General features: G+C 40.6%; 1 protein-coding gene across 12 annotated transcripts in view; it reads left to right on the forward strand.

Annotated features, from left to right (window-relative positions):
- GUCY1A1 (guanylate cyclase 1 soluble subunit alpha 1) overlaps window positions 1-25,196 on the forward strand; it is a 69,413-nt gene that overhangs the window by 34,697 nt on the left and 9,520 nt on the right. For 5 of the 12 annotated variants that reach the window (XM_021100507.2, XM_021100510.2, XM_021100508.2 and 2 more), the window contains exons 3-7: window positions 6,043-6,104; window positions 12,341-12,399; window positions 13,753-14,462; window positions 16,341-16,826; window positions 23,072-23,215. In XM_021100507.2, coding sequence (XP_020956166.1) covers window positions 6,043-6,104; window positions 12,341-12,399; window positions 13,753-14,462; window positions 16,341-16,826; window positions 23,072-23,215 — 1,461 coding nt within the window. Of the gene's footprint in view, window positions 1-5,302; window positions 5,531-6,042; window positions 6,105-12,340; window positions 12,400-13,752; window positions 14,463-16,340; window positions 16,992-22,058; window positions 22,203-23,071; window positions 23,216-25,196 lie in introns of those variants that run through there. The other 7 variants (XR_014811964.1, XR_014811965.1, XR_014811966.1 and 4 more) reach the window with 3 other exon arrangements.

A 25,196-nucleotide genomic window follows, 5' to 3' on the forward strand; every position in this document is an offset into this window, starting at 1 on the left:
AGAAGGAAGAACAATAGATAATTGAATTTCTGTTGTGACTCAGTGGGTTAAGAAACTGTCATAGTGTCCATGTGGATGCAGCTTTGATCCTTGGCCTTGCTCAGTGCATTAAGTATCTGGTGTTGCCACAAGCTATGATGTAGGTCATGGAGGTGGCTCGGATCTGGTGTTGCTGTGGCTGTGGTGTAGGCCTGCAGCTGCAGTTCAGATTCGGCCCCTAGCTCAGGAACTTACATATGTCACAGATGCAGCCATAAAAAGAAGAAAAGAAAAGGGAAAGGAAAAGAAAAAGATGTCATGCTTGTGGCTCCTACAGGAAGAGGGTGTGGGAAGGGAATTCAAGGTGAAGAAGGTAGTCAAGAGTGATCAGAAGGTACAAACTTGCAGGTCTACAGTAAAGGAGCACTAGGGGTGTAATATACAACATGATGATTGCAACCAACACTGCTCTATGATGTGGAGGAAAATGTTAAGTAAATCCTATGAGTCCTCATCACAAGAAGACATTTTTTTTTCTTTTTCCTTTTTTCCTTTTATCGTATCAGATGTTAGCTAAACCTATCATGTAAATTATATGTAAATCAAACCATCATGTTATACCCTGTAAACTTTTTTTCTTTTATAGTATCTAAAGACAGATGTTAGCTAAACTTATCATGGTAGTTATATGTAAATCAAACCATCATGCTATACCCTGTAAACTTTTTTCTTTTTCAAAATTATGGTGGTTTTTTTTTTTTTTTTTTTTTTTTGTCTTTTGCCTTTTGTCTTTTTAGGGCCACACCTGCAGCATATGGAGGTTCCCAGGCTAGGGGTCTAATTGGAGCTGTTGCTGCCGGCCTAAACCACAGCCACAGCAACGCCAGATCTGAGCCACATCTGCAACCTACAGCACAGCTCATGGCAATGCCGGATCCTTAACCCACTGAGTGAGGCCAGGGATCGAACCTTCAACCCCATGATTCATAGTGAGATTTGTTTCTGCTGCACCATGACAGGAACTCCTAAAATTATGTTTGATTTACAATGTTCTGTCAATTTCTGCTGTACAGAAAAGTAACCTAGTCATAAACACACACACACACACTCTTTTTCTCCTACTGTCTTCCCTCATGTTCTATCCCAGGAAATTGGATATACTTCCCTGTGCTGTACAGTAGGACCTCATTGTTTATCCATTCTAAATGGAATGGTTGAGTCCACTAACCTCAGTCTGTCCCACTCCCTCCCTTGTAAACTTATACTGTGATGTATGTCAACTTTCTCCCAATAAAAGTGGAAAAAAAAAGGGGAAAAAGAGAACTCTGGGAAGAGAGCATAAACCTAATTCAGTCAAATATCTTTGGAATAGACATAGCAGGTGGGGAGCTCCTCTCCCCGTGCGGCTAAAATAAAAAAGCCAGTGAAAATGTTCATGGTGTGTCTTCCTTTGTCAGTATTCACAGTTTCATATAAAGTCACTTAATCTAAGAGATGGGGCATTGATAGAATCAGACTCCAGCTGTTATAATTCACTGATGATTTTTAACTGTCCCAACGCCAGCCCTCTCCCTGGTGTGATGCACTGAAGAACCAGGGAGTGGAAGGAACATTAGAGGTAATCTTGTTTCACTCTCAAGAAGGACTAGAGAGGTTAGTGACTTGACCAAAGTCACAGAGCTTTTGAAGGACAGGGTGGTTAGTGTGTCAACAATAAAGGCTCAAGTGAGGAAAAAAGAGGCTTGAATTGAAACTTGAAGGGTTGGTAACTTAGAAATAGCAGGTGAGGGACTTTAATGCAAATATATTAGCACCCAGTAGTACTTTGGTTAATGGGTTTTGAGATGGAACTATTTAATTATTCTCTTCCTACTCTAGTCACTCACCAGCCAGCTTTGCTGGCATGAGGGATGCAGCTCTTCTCAGGCCATGAGTTGGCATCCCAGTCTGGGAAGCAGATGGTCCTCTCATTTCCAAGGGCAGAGCAAGGTGCACAGGATGAACAGATGGTGGGGATGGGGAAGCTGGAGAGCACCCAGGCTTTCCCTGAGTCCTGTCATTACCATGGTGGCTTCGTCATGCGGTTTGATAAATGTTGGGTGCCTACAATACAAGTTGTACACATGTCGGAATCTCTTTAAAAAAATTATGAATACCGGAATTTTTCCCCTTTTTTCTTTTATTTATAACCCATGTTGTTTGTTGGTGAATTCACAGGGATAATCGTTAAGATTTGCAGTGCCACATGGTAGGGAAGGCGAGGCTATGGGAATTTTGGGAGGTGGAAGGGGTATAGTTGATGGATGAGGACTCTTTCCCACGGCTGAGGCCATTTACACTAGAACAGTAAATATCCCAGTGCTGGATACATTTGGGCAGTGGAATGACATCTCTAGCAACATAGATTACTTCATCAGCAGTCCATACATCTGTGTCTTTGATTAAATAGGGCTTTTTCTTTTTTAACTGAATCTTTTTAAGTGGTCATATTTCATTCTTCACCTACTGTTCATTAACTCAAAGGAAGAGACTCCAAATAGAATTTTATGACATCGTCATTCTTTTTTTTTTTTTTTCTTTTTTTCTTTTTTTCTTTTTTGGCTGCCTTGCGGCTCGTGGTGTTCCTGGGCCAGGGATAAGATCTAAGCTGCAGTTGTGACCTATGCTGCAGCTGCACCAACATCAGATCCTTTACCCCGCTGTGCCATGCTGGGGGATTGAACCTGCATCCTGGCACTGCAGAGACACTGCCAATCCATTGTGCCACAGTGGGAATTCCCATAGTTCTTATTTTAGATAATCAGACTTAACTCCCCAGTTATGTTTTATGGGGCCCAAGTATTATTCATTATTTTTAGCAAATATGGAGTGGGAGATGTCATTACAGTGTCATGGAATAGTAGGTTACAGAGGCCTTTTTGCTCATCTAATGCCAACTTTTCATTGTTTTGAGGCACTTAAAAGGCCACTTGCTTTGAGTAAGAGATAACTGGAGTGCTGCAAAGGTCTCTGCAGCTCATTGATAACCCATCACTCTTTTTGTTATAATGTTAGCTCATTTTTCATGGATTCTCTCCAATAATCCTGTAAGCTCCTCAGGCACAGTGTCCTTAAAGAAATCACAGTATGATATTAGCCACAGTAGCAAATCAGAACCCACTTACTGAATTGAATGGAGTCAGATATGCTTCTATAGAGGAGATTATCCCAAATCAGACCTTGTGACACTAAGAAGATCTGAGAAGACTCCAGGAGTCTCTAAATGCTGCAAAATACTGGACTGCAAAAAGAACAAAAGAAGCAGTGTTACAGTATCCTTATGAACTGAAATACCCTTGTTATAGAAAAACAATAAAAACTGTAGAAAAGGGAGTTCCCATTGTGGCTCAGTGGGAACAAATCCTACTAGTATACATGAGGATGTGAGTTCCATCCCTGGCCTCTCTCTGTGGATTGGGGGTCCGGCATTGCCACGAGCTGTGGTGTAGGCTAGCAGCTACAGTTCTGATTTGATCTCCAGATTGGGAACTTTCATATGTAGCAAGTCAGCCATAAAAAGCAAAAAAAAAAAAAAAAAGAAAAGCAAAAAAAAAAAAAAAAAAAAAAAGAAAAAAAAGGAAAAGGAAAAGAAAGCAAAACTGTAGAAAAGTAAAAAATCAACAGAAATCACTTACACATAAGCCATAGCAAAGAAATCCCATTCAGAGTGTTCACAGCAATATTTTGTCCAATAGCAGTTAGTCCTGAAGGATTAATAAATGGTATATTTGTGTGACAGTGCTTGTTTTAGCAAGGAATATATATCTGTCTCTATCAAGTGAAAAGATAATTAAGTAAAAGTGTTTACCTGGTGCTTTAACCAAAAGGTCAAGAGAACAGTGGTCTCTACTGGTGCTAAGGGTAAGGAAGGAAAATATCTTTAGTGGCAGAACTGGATGGATTTTCTTTCCTCATTGCTCAGCAAAAGTTCCTGGCCAGGAACAATTGGAAACAATCTAAATGTATCTGTGAGCAAGCTGAGAGAGTTAACACCTCTGTACTGGGTTGTACTGCTTCACTGATATAACTGTTAAAGACCAAGCCTTCAAGACATAAGATAGATGATGGGGATTAGGGGGCAAGCAATGCTTATCCGCACAGCTATTCATTCATTCATTCACTCCTTCATTCCATCAGTATGTTGTGAGCATCTCCTGTGGCCAGGTACTGTCGAGGTCCCAAACATGTAGTGGTGAGCAAAACAGGTATCCCCTGCCCTTTTGGAGCCTCTATTCTAGTGGAGAAGACAGTTAGTAAGAAAAAGAGTCTAGTAGCAAATGCTTGAAAGACATCTGAGAGCTCATGCAGAGGCAGTTATTCTCACTTCATTGCTGATCCCTCTACTGCATGAGTATGTTTTACAGAAATACACATGGCCCAGAAATCCAGGGTTTCATAGGTTTTAATCTACACTGACTTGCTGGTGTTAGTAAAGGCAGAGTAACTTTATACAAAATAAAAGGCCCTTGAGCAATTGAAGCTTCTTAAGTTCACCCCAGGCCGATCTGCCTCCTTTATGGTCTCCAGTTTAATGTTCTCTTCCTCTCCCCCTGATATAAAAGACTGCTGAGAAACAGGCTAGCGTTTCCCTTCCCAACATGATCCCCACCTGCCAGGCATCTGGCTCTTTGTCATTGCACACATCCCCAGGGCCCTTGCTCAGAATCTACCCACTGGCCCAGCCTCCTGCCAACCTTTTTTTTTTTTTTTTGCATCCTGAGGCAGATGTATCCTACCCATCTTTATCTGAATTCTAACCACAAGACCACCAGGGAAGGTACCATCCTTATCTGAACTGTCAGAAAAATTTTTCTATGTGCTCAAAGAACGTTCTCTTCTTTTTGGCTCTTGCACTTTCAAGAAATTTCACATTTCTTTTCTAAGCTCCAATGCACTTTAAAAATCAAAAGTTCTTTCATAACTCATTTTATTAAAACAGGAGCCTGGTCTATTTTGCTTAACTCTACTGTCTCACTTGACCGGTTAGAAACTCCAAGAGAGATATAAATAGTTCTTAAGGAAAAAGGAATTTCACAACTTGGGACAGAGCCAGAGAATTCTCCACTGTCCTCTGGGTAAACTACAGAAAGAATCAGTGGCTGTATATACACATAGATGCATATGATTTTTTTTCATGGAATGCAAAGAAATTGGCAGCACTGCTTTACTGACAGTTTACTTCCCACTTATCAACTGGTTAGAGAGAACGAGCTGTTAAGAGAGATTAATGGTCAACCAGTATTTGAAACTATGCAGGCTGACATACAACTATTTTGCAATCTAGGAAAATTCATGAAATACTCACAAATCAATCAGAGAGAAGAACACCGTAAGTATTGGGCGAAGACTATTAGTTCCAAGAAAGGAAATTAGTACAAGTTTGGGGAAATCCAGGATTCATTTCAAATCAGTGATCAGCGGACCTTGGTGACAGATTGGATTTAAGGGATAAAAGAAGGGAAAGACAGATACTTGGGAGATTTCTAAAGCAAACGTGAATGGTACGTGAGAGGTAAGTGTGCACTTAGGGGATGGGTGGTCTGTCGCTGGGGTGGCTGGTGGAAGCTCTGTGGAAGGATTTGGAGTCACTTGGCTAGAGCCCTGCTGAGACTGAAGTACTTGGCAGTGCATCCAAGGGATTTCCTGACCCTGAGGAAATGATGCCCACAATCCGTCCACAGAAAACGTGACTTTACCAAACAGAGTCTCCTATTTGGGCTCCAGCTCAGCTTGATTCTGTTTTGTTGTTCATCGAGCCCGCCCCTGCAAGGGCCAAGCCTGTTAGCCACACACCCCACATCCCCACTCAAGTTAGTCTGAGCGCTTTGCTTCTCCCTGAGCAGGAATATCCTAGAGAAAGTCAGTTCCCTTCTCCATAGTGTCAAGCCTCTACACTTACCATTAAAGTAATAACACTTCTGCTTCCTTATAAGAAGGGTACAGGACAAATTTTTATAAAGTTATGAATCTTCAAGAAAATAATTATTTAAGGGAACATATAAAACTTTTCTTTTCGATTTGCAGTTTGAGCGGCTGAACCTTGCCCTTCAGAGAACACTGGCGAAACACAAAATAAAGGAAAGCAGGTAAATTGAATCACTTCAGTTGTGTGACTCTCCTGTTACAATAGCTGGCACAGCTACTGATAACCAATGCTTAATGATGTATCAGTGTAATTTGTTTTTTTTTTTTTTTTTTTTGTCTTTTGTTGTTGTTGTTATTGTTGTTGCTATTTCTTGGGCCGCTCCCTCGGCATTATTGTTGTTGTTGTTGTTGCTATTTCTTGGGCCGCTCCCGCGGCATATGGAGGTTCCCAGGCTAGGGGTTGAATCGGAGCTGTAGCCACTGACCTACGCCAGAGCCACAGCAACGCGGGATCCGAGCCGCGTCTGCAACCTACACCACAGCTCACGGCAACGCCGGATCGTTAACCCCCTGAGCAAGGGCAGGGACCGAACCTGCAACCTCATGGTTCCTAGTCGGATTCGTTAACCACTGCGCCACAATGGGAACTCCAATCAGTGTAATTTGAATCACTTTGGTGTACCAGGAACTAGCCTAAGTGTTTTAGCTGCCACTAGTCTGAAAGCAGGTGAATTCACTTTTTACATTTTATATATCAATAAACCCATGGTTCTATAAAATGTCTGGGATCATATAGCTGTTTAGGAAAAGGCAAAACTGAATATCAAGCCTGGATTTTTCAGAGCCCATGATTTTAACTTTATTGCCCTGTGCTGCTGCTTTTTAGTCAGCTCCCAGATGGCCTATTCTTTCCCACTAAGGGGTCATTTCTGAAATATTTAACAAAGGTAAGGCATGGATCAGAACAGACTCCTCGATTGAAGAGCACTGCCAAGAGATTGGGGCCGGATCTCAGGGCTACCTTCATCCTCCTGTTCCCCTCCAGCCTCCCGGAAACCCTCTCACCTCAACCGTAGGTTAAACTTTTAGCTGCTGGATCAGGAGAAGGGAAAGGGTGGGGAAAGCAGGAGGAGGGCAGTTCAGGGAGATTGGGCAGCAGCTGTTATCAGTCCTTAGGAAGGTGTTTCACTGTTTTCCTAACTAGTCTGGTTATACTGGTTGCACTGGCTGAATATCAGTTCCATTAATACTTTTTCCTTCTACTCTGTCTGAAATTTTCTTTAAGAAAGCTTTTTGTAGAGGCATCATATATAAGGTGATTTTTTGTAAAGCCTGATTTTTTTTTTTTTTTTTTGGTCTTTTTGCCTTTTCTAGGACTGCACCCACGGCATGTGGAGGTTCCCAGGCTAGGGGTCTTATCGGAGCTGTAGCCGCCCGCCTACGCCGCAGCCACAGGAACACCAGATCTGAGCTGTGTCTGTGACCTATATCTCAGCTCATGGCAACACCGGATCCTTAGCCCACTGAGCGAGGCCAGGGATCGAACCCGCAACCTCATGGTTCCTAGTCAGATTCGTTTCCACTGCACCACGACAGGAACTCCTGTAATTATTTTTTTTAATTGCAAGTTCCTATGTGGTGCAGCAGGTTAAGGACCTGGTGTTGCTGCAGCTGTGGCACAGGTTGCAACTGTGGCTCAGGTTTGATCCCTGGCCTAGGAAGTAATTTCCACATGCCATGAGTGCAGCCAGTAAAACCAAAACTATATATATAATTTGTATGTATACATATATTTATGTGTATATATGTATATTTATATATACACATTTGTATATATACATGCATTTGTATATATATATTTGTATATGTACATATACTTGTATGTATATGTATTTGTGTATATATATATATATATATATATATACATTCGTCTATCTCTATATATACGTGTATGTGTGTGTGTGTGTGTGTGTGTGTGTATAGCACATTTACTGCTGGTGGATAACTTGATTTGCCCTCATTTTTGTTTTTCTGAAATCAAAGGATTATTTCATTTGCAAACAATAACTACTTGAGTTCCAATGTTCAGAATTAAACTTTGAAGCTTTGCAGACTAGTACCATTGTTGGGAATATTGTATAAATTCATTCATCTGTCTACTGCTCAGGAGTGGATAATCTGCTCTCTGGATTATCTGTGTTTAATTTTGCTTGCTGACTAACTGGTCCCAGACTTTAGGCAGCAGGCAAGCTAAGAAGGGGTCACAGACAGGGCCAGAAGGAGAGAGTGTGAATCTATGTGTCTGACAGCAGCTTTGTTTACAGAGTCATCTGGAAAGCATTCCAAAACGCCTCTGACCTTAATTCTCAGTCAGTCTGATAAGATAGCCAACGGGTCCTGCAGCTCTGCTACTGGGTCTGTCTGCCTAAGTCCTTGGCAGACAGTTTACCCAAAATTCATTCTCAGGGATTTGTGTCCTGAAAACGTTCCTAAGCTAGATGCAGATATTCAATTAGGGTGTGTTCCCAGAGATGTAGCTCTTAAAAAAAAAAAAAAAAAAAAAAACCCTCAAAACTCAAAAATAATTGGAAATCTTGGAAAAGATTTTGTCACCTTCCTGACTCCTTAAAGAATTGATCATACTTTGAAATTATCCTAATGATGATTCCACTGTTGAAGTAAGAGGAGGCATCTTTTTTCTTATAAAAAGAAAACATTCTGCTGATGTGCTAAAGGGCTTCTCTGCTTTTTTTCTCTAGTTCTTGGTTATATTGGGCTTTTTTCCCCCATCCTTTTGGCAGGTTGTCTGAAATTTCTCCTCCTGTTAGTTTGCCCAAAGCCAAATATACTTTATTCCTTTTTCTACACTGCTTATTATTTTACATGACTTAACAAGCAAAAAAGCCAATATGTTAAACAATAAACTGCCCCTAAGGAAGGACTGGAGACCGTCCCCCCTTCTCCCCCACCCTTTTTTTTGGCCACACCCACAGTATGTGCAAGTTCGTGGGCCAGGGATCAAACCCACGGGCATCACAGCAGTGACCTGAGCCTCTGCAGTGACAGCACCATATCCTTAACCCACTGCATCACAAGGGAACTCCCCCACACCACCTTTTCTAAGTGAATGAGTTTTAGTACAGTTGTGATGATACCTCTGTGGGTTGGTTACACAGAGAGCTTTTGCTTTTCTTCTGTTTTTAGGACCTTTTGGTCATATCACAACATCATGTATGAACTCATGTCTGGTATGTGTGTGCCTGTGTGCACAACACACCACACATTTGCTGGTGGACAGGCAGGCTTACACCTTCTCCTTTTGAGAAAAAATTTGAAGGTAGAGATAGGGAACTTACTTTGAAAGGCAGTAGGATTAACAAAGCTTTCCTGGAATTGGCAAAACAGTTCTCTAAGCAGATTTGCTCTCAGTCTTTAGGAAAAAAATCGAAGTTACTGAAATGAGAAAAAGAAGCAAATCTAAAGACTAACTAATATAATATATAATGAGGGGTTTTGGGATAACTAGATTCAAACTAGACGTAACACCATATCATAATCCTCAGCCTATTTAGATAAGGATACATTTTAACTAGTATTTTATCCAACAATCCCACTCCTGGGCACATACCCAGACAAAACTATAATTTGAAAAGATACATGGACCCTTATGTTCATAGCAGCTCTATTAACAGTAGCCAAAACATGGAAACAAATGTCCATTGACAGATGAATGCATAAATATGTGGTACATACATACAATGGAATATTACTCAGCCATAAAAAATGAAATAATGTAATTTGAAGCAACGTGGATGGGCCTAGAGATTATCATACTAAACAAAATAAGTAAGAAAGAGAAAAATACCATATGATATCACTTATGTGGAATCTAAAATACAATACAAATTAACATATCTACAAAACAAAAACAAACTCACAGATATAGAGAACAGAGTAGTGATTTCCAGAGTGGAAGGAGGTATGGGAGAGAAAGTTTGGTAGTTAGGGATTAGAAGAGGCATGCTATTTTAATATATAGGATGGATATGGGGGGTGGGGGGATGTGCTTGGGCTGTGGGATGAAAATCCTGTGAAATCAGATTGTTATGATCATTATAAAAAATTTAAAAAAAATAAAGAGATGTCAATTAATATAAAAAATATATATAGGATGGATAAGCAGCAAGATCCTACCATATAGCACAGGGAAATATATTCAATATCCTGTGATGAACCGTAATGGAAAAGAATATGAATACAAATATATATAATGTGTATATATATATATATGTATGTGTGTGTGTATATATACATATACATGCATACATAATATAAAACTGAACCGCTTTGCTGTACAGAAGAAATTAATACAACATTGTAAATCAACTACAATAAAATTAAAAAAATAATAATTATAAGAAATATACTTTTTTTTTTTTTTGTCTTTTTGCCATATCTTGGGCCGCTCCCATGGCATATGGAGGTTCCCAGGCTAGGGGTCTAATCGGAGCTGTAGCTGCCAATCTATGCCAGAGCCACAGCAGACATCTCTTTATGAGACATTTATGAGAAGGAAAATTGCTCTGTTGGCTACTTAACACATAAAGGTATATTGCTGGAGTTCCCGTAATGGCGCAGTGGTTGGCGAATCCGACTAGGAACCATGAGGTTGCGGGTTCGATCCCTGCCCTTGCTCAGTGGGTTAAGTGGGTTAAGTTTCCTTTTGAAACTTCTCTAAATGTATCGTACTGTACTGAAATCTGTTTAATATTTTAAATTTATGCTTATTTGTAATCTTAGCTTGTCTAATAGCAAGCTGAAACACAAATAGAACTTGGATGTCTTTCAATATGCTTTAGTAGTTTGGCAAATTTGGTCATAATCAGTTATCACCATCAGAAATCATCAAGTGTCTTTTTGAATTATAGTTTTGTCCAGATATATACCCAGGAGTAGGATTGCTGGAACATATGGCAACTCTATTTTTAACTTTTTGAGGAACACCATACTGTCTTCCATAGTGGCTGCGCCAATTTACATGTCTACCAACATTGTAGGAGGGTTCCCTTTTCTCCATACCCTCTCCAGCATTTATTATTTGTAGACTTTCTGATGATGGCTATGTGACCAGTATGAGGTAGTACTTCATTGTAATTTTGATTTGCATTTCTTTAATAATTAATGATTTTGAGCATCTTTTCATGTTAAAAAAAGAAAGGAATCATCAAAAAACAATTAGGCAGGAATTCCCGTCGTGGCACAGTGGTTGGCGAATTCGACTAGGAACCATGAGGTTGCGGGTTCGATCCCTGCCCTTGCTCAGTGGGTTAACAATCCGGCGTTGCCGTGAGCTGTGGTGCAGGCTGCAGACGCGGCTCGGATCCCGCGTTGCTGTGGCTCCGGTGTAGGCTGGCAGCTACAGCTCCGATTCGACCCCTAGCCTGGGAACCTCCATATGCAGCGGGTGTGACCCAAAGAAATAGCAAAAAGACAAAACAAAACAAAACAAAACAAAACAAAAAAACAATTAGGCAAATGTGAATCAAGTTGTCCAGATGAAATTACTAAAACCTTCTATCAATCAAAGTGTATAATAATATACTGTCAACTTCTATACTACATAAAGCAGTGCGGTAATTGAATGAGGAATAGATTTCATTAGTTACTAGTTTTTATATAAGATCAAGAGTAAAAGTTTAAGGTAATGATGTCTGAGAGTTAAATATATAGAACCTGAAACTCAAAAGCAGGATATACTATGTATTTGGTTTAGAAAATAAATAAACTACTTAAAAGTGAATCCATCAATACAGTGATGCTTCTGCATGGCTGGGTAATCAGAAAACCCTAGGATGTCTTATTACAATCCTTTTTTAGGCCATTTCATACCCCTGGTTTTCTGCCAGTGCAAACTTCTTCTACCTTTAGCCTATGTAAAGCTAACTTAAAAGGTAAATATACTTTATAAATCTTTTTGTTTTTTGTCTTTTCTAGGGCTTTACCCACGGCACATGGAGGTTCCCAGGCTAGAGGTCTAATTGGAGCTGTAGCCGCCAGCCTACGCCAGAGTCACAGCAACGTGGGATCCGAGCCGCATCTGCAACCTACACCACAGCTCACAGCAACACCAGATCCTTAACCCACTGAGCAAGGCCAGGGATCGAACCCACAACCTCATGGTTCCTAGTCAGATTTGTTAACCACTGAGCTACGACGGGAATTCCCCTACTTTATAAATATTGATAAAGGAATCTATATCAGGTGTATTTGGGGGTTTCCCAACATTATTTTGGGTTCGTACTGTCACTGCTCCCTTTCCTGTGAACTTGACACTCAAAATTTGCCTCTACAGAAAAGGTAATTTAAATTATGTTCTGTCATCATTTCTATATGTTATAATCTAAAATTTTAGCATTCACTTGTCAGTTTATAATTTGAGATATTGAAATAATTTCAGGAAATCTTTGGAAAGAGAAGACTTTGAAAAAATAATTGCAGAGCAAGCAACTGCAGCAGGTAATAGAGTTAAATGCATGTGATTAGGAAATAATTATACTTGTAGATCTAACATTTTACCCTTAAACTAAGATTTTTCTATTCCTGTAAAATATTTACCTGTAGAACTAATATTTTCTTCTAGAATATTCATATTTATTTGTTGGTAACTTCCGATGAGAATTATTAAATATCATGTTTTGTGTTAATGTAAAGAATAACTCTTTTTCATAGTATATACCTTTGTTTCACCTAAAACATTTCCTCTTCCTATAATGTTTATTTGCTGAGAAGTAGATAAAACTGACTCGGAGGCTGACTCATAGACATTCACATGCTTTGGTCTTGAACTTAACTAAATGTCCCTCATTTATGCCTGAAAAATCCTATGAAACAAAGTAAAATAAGTAAATTTTAATAGGTTAGAAGCATTTGTAGGGAAAAAGGGTGAGCAGTGCTCTCATATTAATAATTAGTTTCGGGGAAACAAGCAGGTGAGTGACTTTTTCCTACTGTCTTTTTCAAAGTTTGATTTCGAGAGGTTAAATTTTTCTAAAAGTACAAAATATTAAGAATTTGATAATGATGATGATGGCTGACTTATACTGAGCCCTTCCTCTGGGCTGGGCACGATTCTACAGGTAGACCCCAGGAACCACAGCAGTGCTGTGAAGAAGGCACTCTTGTTCTTCATGAGTCACAGATGAGAAGGGTATGGTACACACAGTTTAAAAAATAAAGGATAGAATTAAAAATTTTTTAGATAAAAACTATTAAAAAATAAAGGAGACTAGGCAAGGAGAAATCGTAGAAAGAAAATAATGTATTCCAAACACATGTTCTTTCAGGTAGCACTGATCAATAAGTATGCTATTTTACTTGAGAAAAATTGCTTTATACCATCGCTAAGGAAAATTACAAAATTAAGTTTCACTTCCAGTGATTTCAAATTAATTCCTGTGTCTGATGCTTATACACCTGGAAGCTCTCCAAGGGGGCCAGTACCTCTTCACCAACATGCACTACTAATTTTGTTGTTAACAAGATAGGAGAGCTTTTTCTGAAATGGACTTGATCCTATAATTCCAATTGTTTCATAAAGTTTCAGGGAGATAAAAAGTCATATACTATCTCCAATTTATCATTCTTTCATAAATAACTGATTTGGGATTTCTATTCAGACTTATTAGAATTTTAGAAATTAATTCAGGAGATCATTTGAATATAGGTGGTTAATTTTGGTTCAAATTCTTATTAGCAGATAGAAGGCAAATTAAATCGTCAGATAAAACAATATTAAAACTAGTAGTTAACAGCACAGCCCTTCCAAAATGACGCATTTGATATGGCAGAAAATGTACTATATACTTTCAGGAGTTCCAGTGGAGATCATCAAAGAATCTCTTGGTGAAGAGCTTTTTAAAATATGTTATGAGGAAGATGAATACATCCTCGGTGTGGTTGGAGGAACCCTCAAAGATTTTTTAAATAGCTTTGGCACCCTTCTGAAGCAGAGCAGTCACTGCCAAGAAGCAGAAAAGAAGGGCCAGTTCGAGGATGCGTCCATCCTCTGCCTGGATAAAGATCACGACTTCTTAAATGTTTATTATTTCTTCCCTAAGAAAATCACTTCCCTGATTCTGCCGGGCATCATTAAGGCAGCTGCTCACATACTGTACGAAACTGAAGTGGAGGTGTCCTCCATGCCCCCCTGCTTCCATCACGACTGCAGCGAGTTTGTGAATCAGCCCTGTCTGCTATACTCTGTTCACATCAAAAGCACCAGACCGTCCCCATCCCCCGGGGGGGCCCAGTCTTCGCTGGTGATCCCTGCCTCGCTCTTCTGTAAGACGTTCCCCTTCCATTTCATGTTTGACAAAGACATGACAATCCTGCAGTTCGGCAATGGCATCCGAAGACTCATGAACAGGAGAGACTTTCAAGGAAAGCCTAACTTTGAAGAGTACTTCGAGATCCTGACTCCAAAAATCAGCCAGACCTTTAGCGGAATCATGACCATGTTGAACATGCAGTTTGTTGTTCGGGTGAGGAGATGGGACAACTCTGTGAAGAAATCATCAAGGGTAAGAGAAACAGAAAACTGTTTTGAATAATATGGAATAAATGATTTCATATTTAAAGACTAGAAGCAAAAAAAGCTCAAACTGTATGTATCGCTTCAAATGTTTTAATAAGATGTTTCAGTTTAAAACAACTCTAAAATACTTTTAAGGCTGGAATAAATATAAAACATGATTATTTTTGTACTCATTGCTTACTTAACCCATTACTCCCACAAATATTTGTTGAATACAGTCTACCTCTTAAAATCCTTATGGAGGAGTCCCTGTTGTGGCTCAGTGTGTTAAGAACCTCACTAGTATCCATGAGGATGCAGGTTCACTTGCTCAGTGGATTAAGGATCCGACATTGCCCTGAGCTGCAGTGCAAGTTCCAGATGCAGCTTGGATCCAGTGTTGCTGTGGCTGAGGTGTAGCCTGGCAGCTGCAGCTCTGATTCCACTCCTGGCCGGGGAATTTGCATATGCTGCAGGTGGACCCCTAAAAAGAAAAAAAAAAATCCTTATGGAGTATTTGGTAACTGAATCAGAAAAAAAAACTTTATAAAAATAGGGTTTCAATCATCAGGAAATAGCTGACTTAATTTGGAATAATAGGAGGAGTTTTACAGCAAACAAGAATGTCTTGTTTCTTATAGGAGGCAACTAAATGGATTTTTGTAGTCAATATTTAATAGACATAGAAAAAATCAATAACTTGTTTGATTAACTCTTAGAAAATATGGGGAAAATGTTATGCTCTCATCTTAAAATAGAGTACCATGGTAATTAATTAGAAAGTTTGCAAAATCATAGTCAATAGTACAAGCAGAGCTCAGAGAGAGGCTTAATACACATCTAACTTTTAGACACACGTAACCCAGCAGAGACACTGTTTTGTTACTTTTTTATCAAAAAAAGTACAATTAAATGTTTAAAAAACAGGGAACCCTTAAAGGTCTTCATTGCAAAATCAAAAACTTTAATTTTATACATTTTCATTTAAGACAAAAAATGCTATTTACGACTTCTTTTTTTAATCCATGAACAACATATTTGGGCATCCTTCCATGTCATCAGATACAGACCTGGTTCACTTTTTCAAAGGCTGTGTAGTATCCCGTTGTATGGTTGTTCTGTACTTTATTTAACCTTTCACTACTGAAGGGTTATCTGGCCTGCTTTTGACTCTCTGCTGCAGTAAACACACATATACACATTTGCTGCACTCATACGAGTAAACCTTGTGATCCAGGATGGTCACATGAAGCTTCCCCTTGCTCTGGGCTCTTTGGTACAGTCCTTTCTGCTATTGTTGCTGACAAAAGAATGTATTACGAGAGGCGTCAGTGTGCCACATAGTTAAAAAGCTTTGAAGCAGGAATTTTTTGCATCGTTGATCAAAAATCATGATTTCTATGTAGTGTATATTCCAATATATTCTTCAAATGTCTGCATGCATTTTATTTTATTTTATTTTATTTTTATTTTTTACTTTTTATGGCTGCATCTGTGGCATATGGAAGTTTCCAGGCCAGTTGTTGAATTGGAGCTGCAGCTGCAGGCCTATGCCACAGCCATAGCAACACCAGATATGAGCTATATCTGTAACTTATGCTGCAAGTGTGGCAATGCCAGATCCTTAACCTACCAGGGATCAAAGCTGCATCCTCATAGAGACTACATCAGATTCTTAACCCACGGAACCACAATAGGAACTCCCCATTTTAAAACTCATAGTAAATTCGAACTATAAGGAAGCATATTGCTTTTTTGTTGACAAGTAGAAAAAAAATCAGGCTTAAAAATAAAAGGGTTATCACTGTATCTACTTCCTCACTGTCTCAGAAAGACATTGGAAACTTGAATAAGCCACAACAGTTGGTTCTGCTTGGCTACACAGGTGATGGACCTCAAAGGCCAGATGATCTACATCATTGAATCCAGCGCGATCTTGTTCTTGGGGTCGCCCTGTGTGGACAGACTGGAAGACTTCACGGGCCGAGGGCTCTACCTCTCTGACATCCCCATCCACAACGCGCTGAGGGATGTGGTTCTGATTGGAGAGCAGGCCAGGGCTCAGGACGGCCTGAAGAAGAGGCTTGGCAAGCTGAAGGCCACACTGGAGCAGGCCCACCAAGCGCTGGAGGAGGAGAAGAAGAAGACAGTGGACCTGCTGTGCTCCATCTTCCCCAGCGAGGTGGCCCAGCAGCTGTGGCAGGGCCAGGTCGTGCAGGCCAAGAAGTTCAGGAATGTCACCATGCTCTTCTCAGACATCGTGGGTTTCACGGCCATCTGCTCCCAGTGCTCGCCGCTGCAGGTCATCACCATGCTCAACGCACTCTACACCCGCTTTGACCGGCAGTGTGGGGAGCTGGACGTCTACAAGGTAGGGGGCAGGGCAATGTCCCTGTACAGGCCCTTAAGCCCCATGCTGGGAGCAGGCATCATGCACTAATCATGCGAGTGTTCTCCGGCCAGAAGTCACTCTGAATCTGCCCAGAGACGGATATGATTGTTCCATGAAAGGACTGCCACTTAGTCTTCCCAAAAAGTAAGCACAGAATGGAGGGGGGTGGGCGGTGACAGAGTGAGACCCGTGGGAAGCTGAAGTTTAAAAGTCAGTAAACCTCACACGACCTAACGCTGAGTTGTGTTACTAAATTTGAAACTGTTCCAAGTCTGACTTAGACAGGAAAGATGTATAGCCTTTCTGTCTGCAAAAGTGCAGAAGTGTGAGGGTTATACACATTGCCTTTAAGCAGATTAATTAAGTACAGAGTAATGTGACACTTTTCATGGCCAGGTAACAAATCCAAACCACCTGCTTAAGAGGTTGTTGTACAGAGGCCAAGGACAGAAGGAAGCTGGTCTTCAAATTTTGTTTTCTGCCTTCCAGCTCAGTAAGGAAAGGAAGTTAACTTCTCACTTGTAAAACTGAGAAAATAGGAGTGCTCTGGTGGCTCAGCAGGTTAAGGATCCAGCATTGTCACTGCTGTGGCTCTGGTTATAGCTACGGTACAGGTTCAATCTCTGGCCCGGGAACTTCTGCATACCATGGGTACAGCCAAAAAAATAACAATAAAAAAGATACTAGAATATCTACCCACAGAATTTATCTGCATGAATAACATGTATTATAAACCATAATCTCCATAAACAGCACTGTTATAAAAATTATGGTAAATAATATCTGTCATTCACCAGTGGCAGGATTTACTGAGTCCCTACAGTGTACCAGGCATCATTTTAATCACCGGGGGTGCAGAAATTGTCCCTGAAAGGTAATAACGTATTTTTTTAAAGTACATTATTTTTTAATGTAACTTGTTAATAGGAGAACTAATGAAGAGATTTTGTGTTCGCCTGTTTCTTTAGAAGTACATTTTTTTACTGATATATTTTGCATTGTCCCACGTATTGGCATTAGGAATAAAGCATGCTTCTCATTTATGTGGCTTGAATCATCTTTTAATTTGCCACATAAAGATCTAACATTTCAGAGCCTAACCTGATATGACATGAATAAATTATTGAAAAGGAAGCAAAAATTATTTATGGGAGTACATAAACCCCTGCTTGGTTCCAATCTAGATGCTCAAAGTAAAACTTTCCTTTTTAAAAATCTCTAACAGGAAATTCCAGACAGAGCTATGATTCCCTTGTGGGGGGAGGGGTGGGAAGAGGTTCATGTATAATTACAGATAAAATAATTGGCTTCAGTTAGGTTCAGCTGGATGGCCTCTTGTGGAATTCACTCTATTTATTTGTAGACAGTTTACATCTTGAGATGTCTCCTCCCTCAGAATTGTGAGAAGGAATCTTCACTCTCTTTTTTCCAAACTGCTGTGACTGCTGGCAGAGGCAGCTCACTTCTACAAGTTTCACTGTGTTGAAACTGAAACATTGAGTTATTCCTCTCAAGTGCTCAGAATCTCTGCTTCTCATTACAAGGCTGGGAGCACACAGGTACCCTGGGTAACCCAACTGCCACTCCACTGAGTGGGTCTGAATCCTCACTTCATGAAGAAAGCATGAAAAAACCTGGAGATGCTGTGAATACACAAGGAAGGATGCTCACCATGGAATAAACTTAAGATACAAAGAATGTTTATCATGGGCTGACCTGTGCATGCTTCAGCTTCCAGTGCATAGCCAGGCTTATTTATTCCAGGCCCTGATTGTACCAGGACTTTACTCAGTTTTGTTTTCTTTGTCTCAGTCAGTCGTTTCCGCTTATTTTAGTATTTATTTATTTTTTAAATTTAAAGTATAATTGATTTTCAATGTCGTGCCAGTTAATGCGGTACAGCAAGGTGACATGTACATTCTTTTGTTTAATGTTATCTTCCGTCATGGTCCATCCAAGGAGGTTGGACATAGTTCCCTGTAATGTATAGTAGGACCTTGTTGTCTATCCATTCTAAATGTAATAGTTTGCATCTACCAACACCAAACTCCCCATCCATCCCACTCCCTCCCCCCTTGGCAACCACAAGTCTGCCTTCTGTGTCTGTGAATCTGTTTCTGTTTTGTAGATAGGATCATTTGTGTCATATTTTAGATCCCACGTATAAGTGATATCATATGGTATTTATCTTTCTCTTTCTGACTTACTCCACTTAGCGTGATAATCTCTAGTTGCATCCATGTTGCTGCGAATGGCATTATTTCATCCTTTTTATGGCTGAGTAGTTTTCCATTATACATATGTGCTGCATCTTCTTAATCCATTCATCTGTCTATGGACATTTAGGTTGTTTCCATGTTTTTTCTATTGTGAATTGTGCTGCTGTGAATATTCAGGGACATGCATCTTTTTTATTATGATTTTTATTACTCAATGAATTTATTACATTTATAGTTGTACAATGATCATCACAATCCAATTTTACAGGATTTCCATCCCACAACCCCAGCGCATCCCCCCACCTCCTGCACTGTCTGCTTTGGAAACCATAAGTTTTTCAAAGTCTGTGAGTCAGTATCTGTTCTGCAAAGAAGTTCAGTCTATCCTTTTTTCAGATTCCACGTGTCAGTGAAAGCATTTGATGTTGGTGTCTCATTGTCTGACTGACTTCACTTAGCATGATAATTTCTAGGTCCATTCATGTTGCTAAAAATGCCAGTATTTTGTTCCTTTTAATGGCTGAGTAATATCCCATTGTGTATATGTACCACATCTTCTGGATCCACTCCTCTGTCCATGGACATTTAGGTTGTTTCCATGTCTTGGCTATTGCAAATAGTGCTGCAGTGAACATTGGAGTACATGTGTCTTTTCGAGTCATTATTTTCTCTGAGTCGATGCCCAGGAGTGGGATTGCTGGATCAAGTGGTAGTTCTATTTTTAGTTTTCTGAGGAATGTCCATCCTGTTTTCCACAGTGGTTGCACCAATTTACAATTCCCCCCAACAGTGTACTAGGGTTCTTTTTTCTCCACACCCTCTCCAGTACTTATTGTTTGTAGACTTTTGGATGATGGCCATTCTGGCTGGTATAAGGTGGTACCTCATAGTGGTTTTGATTTGCATTTCTCTAATGATGAGTGATGTTAAACATCTTTTCATGTGTTTTTTGGCCATCTGTATGTCTTCTTTGGAGAACTGTTTGTTTAGATCTTCTGCCCATTTTTTGATGGTTTTTTTTTTTTTTTTGGTATTGAGCTGTAGAAGGTGTTTATAAATTTTGGAGATTAATCCCTTGTCAGTCGATTCATTTGCAAAGATTTCCTCCCATTCTGTGGGTTGTCTTTTCCTTTTGTTTAGGGTTTCCTTTGCTGTGCAGAAACTTTATAGTGGTACCTCGCTATAGTTTTGATTTGCATTTGTGGAGCAAATTACGTGGAGCATTTTTTCATGTGCCTGCAGGCCATCCATATGTCTTCCTTGGAGAAATGTCTCTTTAGGTCCTCTGCCCATGTTTTGATTGGGTTATTTGTTTTTTGTTTTTGTTGAACTATATGAGTTGTTTGTATATTTTGGAGATTAAACCTTTGTTGGTTGAATCCTTTGCAACTGTTTTTCCCATTCTGTAGGTTGTCTTTTTGTTTATGGTTTCCTTTACTGTGCAAAAACTTCTAAGTTTTATTAGGTCTAATTTGTTTATTTTTGCTTTTATTTCTATTGCCTTGGGAGACTGGCCTAAGAAAACATCTGTAAGATTGATGTAAGAGAATGTTTTGCCTAATGTCTTTTCTAGGAGTTTTATGGTGTCTTAAGTCTTAAAGCCATTTTGAGTTTATTTGTGTGCATGGTGTGAAGGTGTGTTCTAACTTTACTGATTTACATGCAGCTGTCCAGTTTTCCCAGCACCATTTCCTGAACATACCATACATTCTTTTTATATCATTCTCCATCGCAATCTATCCTAAGAGATTGGATGTAGTTCCCTATGCTTTACAGTAGGACCTTGTTTTTTATCCATCTCACTGTAATAGTTTGTATATACCAACCTCAAATTCCCAGTATCTATTTATTGATTGTTTTAGCTAATATTTGCTGGTCCTCCAGCATTTGCCACTGTGAGTGGGTACAGTCCCTCTGAGAAGAGTCCAGTGGTCGTGGGCAGAGGAGGGACACATTGACCAATGCACAGGACATATTCCCTATGACATGACAGGTGTGAGTCCATTCTCACCTGTGTAGGGGCCATAGCAGCACAGAGAGCAGCACCAAACACCTAGCAGAGGTGATGGTACCCCTTCTCCTAGTAACACTTACTCAGCCTCTAGGACATGTTACCCTGCACTGAGCATGTCTCTCATTGCTCCTGGGAAGCCTTGCTGCTGGGTTCACCCACCCATGAATGTTGTGGGCCCCAGTGATGTAGAAGTCAATAAGACAGGCAAACACCAAGAGCTTGCATTCCACTGAGAGAAAGGAGGACGACAAGTGTATGTGCAGATTTACACACTCTGGTTGCCGTGCTATTCTGGAAGGATTACAGAGCAGGTGAAGGGTGAGATAGGAGGGGGCATTTCACACAGGCCAGCCCCCAACAGGCCTTTCTAGTGAGGTGAGCTTTCACAGAGCCTGATGAAACCAGGGACAAGCCAAGTGGTTATCAGCAGGGGGATTGTTCCAGGCAGAGCAATAGCAAATGGGAGCGTGTTTGGTATGTTTAAGGGGAAACAGGAGGCCAGTGACACAGGGACAAAGTGAGTGAGGAGGAGGATTAGGAGATAGAATCAGGGAGCAGTAGGAAGGCAAGGAAGGAGCTTCAGGGGCCTTTTAAGGGCCCCAGGATTTATTCTGAGTGAAATATCACTGAAGGATATCCCCCTTTCTCCGTCCCTCCCTCTCCTCCTCCCTCCAGATTGGAGGCTTTGGACAAGAATGATGATTTGATCCAATAAGTTACAGTAAATATTTAGAGGAGAAGAAAAATGCACCAATTGCAATTGGGTGGCTTATTTATGGATTTAACTTAACCATTAGCTTTCTGTACTCAGTGTGCCAGACAGATAAAAATCACTCATAACAACAACAATCACAACAGTGATAATAATTGTACATGACATTTATATAATTCTTTAATTTCCAATAGCTTCCTGACACAGTTGTTTCTGCTTCCTGGTTGATATCTTGGTTTCTATACCCATGATTAATATTCATGCAGATGGATTATTCATGCAGATGGATTGTTGCCAGGAGAATCCCAAAAGTTCTCTTGAAGGAGCTCCCACTGTGGCACAACAAGCTTGGCAGCATCTTGAGAGCGCTGGGACATAGGTTCAATCCCCAGCCCAGCACAGTGAGTTAAGTATCTGGCATTGCTGCAGCCTCAACTTAGTTTGAGGCTGTGTCTCAGATCTGATCCCTGGCCTTGGAGCTCCATAAGCTGCAGAGCAGAAAAAAAAACAAAGTTCTTTTGAAAATCTCAAATATCAGTTTTAACCTGGCACATCCTTACTAAGTTCATAGGACATTGATTCAGTAGTGACTTTGTTTGAAACATTGCTTCATGCTGAGAGGATATAAAAGCATCCAGTATCTTAAACAGCTTATTTTATTATTTTATTTTTATTTTATTTTATTTATTTTTATTTTTATTTTTTTGCTTTTTAGGGCTGCACCCGCAGCATGTGGAGGTTCCCAGGCTAGGGGTCAAATCTAGCTGTAGCTGCTGGGCTACTCCACAGCCACAGCAACACAGGAGCAGAGCCACATCTGCGACCAACACCACAGCTCACGGCAACGCCGGATCCTTAATCCACTGAGCAAGGCCAGGGACTGAACCTGCATCCTCATGGTTGCTAGTCACATTCGTTAACTGCTGAGCCATGACAGGAAATCCTTAAACAGCTTATTTTAAATTCAAAATTTATCATTCACTTCTACAAAGCCACTTTACATGGTAGAGAAAAAAGGGGATCGAGTGTGAGGGGCCACTGGCAAGCCAGGGAGCAGAAACCCCTCCTGATGTTGTGTTCATAGGACAGTGATGCCTCTCAGCATAGAAACCTTGTGGATCTCCTGGAAAGGAAAGTTGTTTCTAAGAGTCTGTGATTTACTGATATTCCATTGCCTAATGCTGAGATCTCTGCTGTCTGACTTTTAATTTCTACTCTATGATATACACCATGATGCTTCCTCGGCTTCTATTTGAAATGAAAAATCTGTTGTGTGCAGGTGGAGACCATCGGTGATGCATACTGTGTGGCCGGGGGCTTACACAAAGAGAGTGACACCCACGCGTTTCAAATCGCACTGATGGCCCTGAAGATGATGGAGCTCTCAGATGAAGTCATGTCCCCCCACGGAGAACCCATCAAGGTGAGGCAGATCACATGCTGTCCAGGAGCTGTCCTGAGAGTAAATGCTGGTTTCTTATTTCTCAAAAGAATGGTGCGACAGTCAGGGTTTATTCAGACAGCAACTTCCAGCTTGTATAAACAGGAGGAAATTTATCACATGGGTTTTTGTTTTTTGTTTTTTGTTGGTTGGTTTGTTTGTTTTTATGGCCACATCTGCAACATATGGAGGTTCTGAAGCCAGTGCCACAGCCATGGCAACACCTGATCCTTAACCCACTGAGCGAGGTCAGGGTTCATACCCCGCATCCTTAGGAAGACAATGTCTGGTCTTTAACCCGCTGAGCCGCAGTGGGAACTCTAGTACATGGTATTAAATGTTCACTTACAGGACCAAATAAGCCATCTGTGAGTTGAGCTTTCAAAGAATGGCTCCCCAAACCACATTTCAGAGTCAGAGCTTCCTCCTCGAGCTGGAAGCTGGCTCCAGAACTTTACAGCCACAGTCAGTGATGAAACCATGGTGTTGAGAAAACCACTGTCTCTGGACTGGCTGCAGAACAGAATTTCACCTACTGTGATTTCAATCAGCAACGTGGAAATCCTGCATCATGACTCTCAGAAAATGAGGGACTGGAAACTGGGCTCCCTGCTGAGCATGTGATGGGAAGCACCAAGGCTTTCCCAGCTATGCTCACACGTGTGGGCAGCGGAAGTGCAGGCAGGAATCCAGACTACCAAAACTCATGCAAGGGTATTTGATTCACCCAGCCTGAATACAGCTAGAAACTTCAAGGGAGTTTGGAAAATGTTATGTTTACTTTTCCAATCCTTGCAGGGGGGAAATTAGACTAGAATGAATGTGGACTGCTCATTCGCCAGTGCTTTCCAGAACACATAAAATTCCAAAATGTGTAGATGAGCCAGATCCCAGAATAATAACATCTTATTGCAGATGAGAAAATAGAATTAACGTGCTAGGCATCGTCTTAATAGATAACACATGAGCAGAATATCTTTATTTGTCCCACGTGTAGGGAATCTACCACTTAATTTTTGTAAAACAACCAATGACCTTTAGAAACAGGCCTTTGAAATAATACAGACTCCTAGCTGCCATGCTATAAAATGTAAAGAAAAGAGGGGGAAAAAATTTAGAACTTTAGCCTAGGCCCTCTCCCATGTTAATAGAAGCCACATGTGTAAGCCTTCAGAACTATTTTCTAATCCACTCTTGTCCCAGTTATACTGATATGTGACTCGCTTCCTTAAATTGAATGGTATACAGCCACAGAGCTTTTATTATGCGTTGATTCTGTGCATCCAAATTTGGATGAGGCATGGCAGTAGCACCTTGTCGTTCCTCATACTATCTGGTACATCAGCTGGGGATTCGCAGTGTTTGAGGGTGAGTAGAATAGCTGGAATTACCCCCGCTTGAAGTGGAGGACCAATTTCGAGATGCTGCTTCACTCACTTACCTGGTGCCATGGTTGGAGATAGCTGGGGGCGAGGCTCAGCTGGAACCGTCAGCTCAGGTCCTTACATGTGGGGTTCCTGCTGCGCAACCTCAGAGCCATCACACTTCTTGGGGATGGGAGGTGGGGATTCTGTCCCTGTGAACAAGACTTTTATAGGCTGCATGGCCTTTTCTGACCAAGCCTTTGGAGATATATAGGGACATGCCCATTTTATTTTAGTAGTCAAGGCAACCCTAAGCCTGCCCAGAGGGAGAAGACTGAGACCCCATGTCTCAATAGGAAGAGTATGAAATAATTCCCCGCAGTATTTTAAAAGCATCACACCACCACATTTTCCAGATGCTTAATTTCTATATTTTTAACAGGAGAATTATGGGGGGTTTTTGTTTGTTTTGGTGAGGAAACTCATAGCATCAAAGTAGATGCCTAAAGTGTCTAGATCAACAATAACACAAGTGATTTCCACAGATGTGGCTTTTGTAATTAAAAGGTGAATGTTGTCCTGGCTGTGACCTAGGCCTG

The sequence above is a fragment of the Sus scrofa genome, chromosome 8 (genome assembly GCF_054392235.1).
Source record: "Sus scrofa isolate SSC_HxYL_T2T_F1_AM1 chromosome 8, Sscrofa_HxYL_maternal_Yorkshire_Landrace_v2.0, whole genome shotgun sequence".
Classification (NCBI taxonomy): Eukaryota; Metazoa; Chordata; class Mammalia; order Artiodactyla; family Suidae; genus Sus; species Sus scrofa.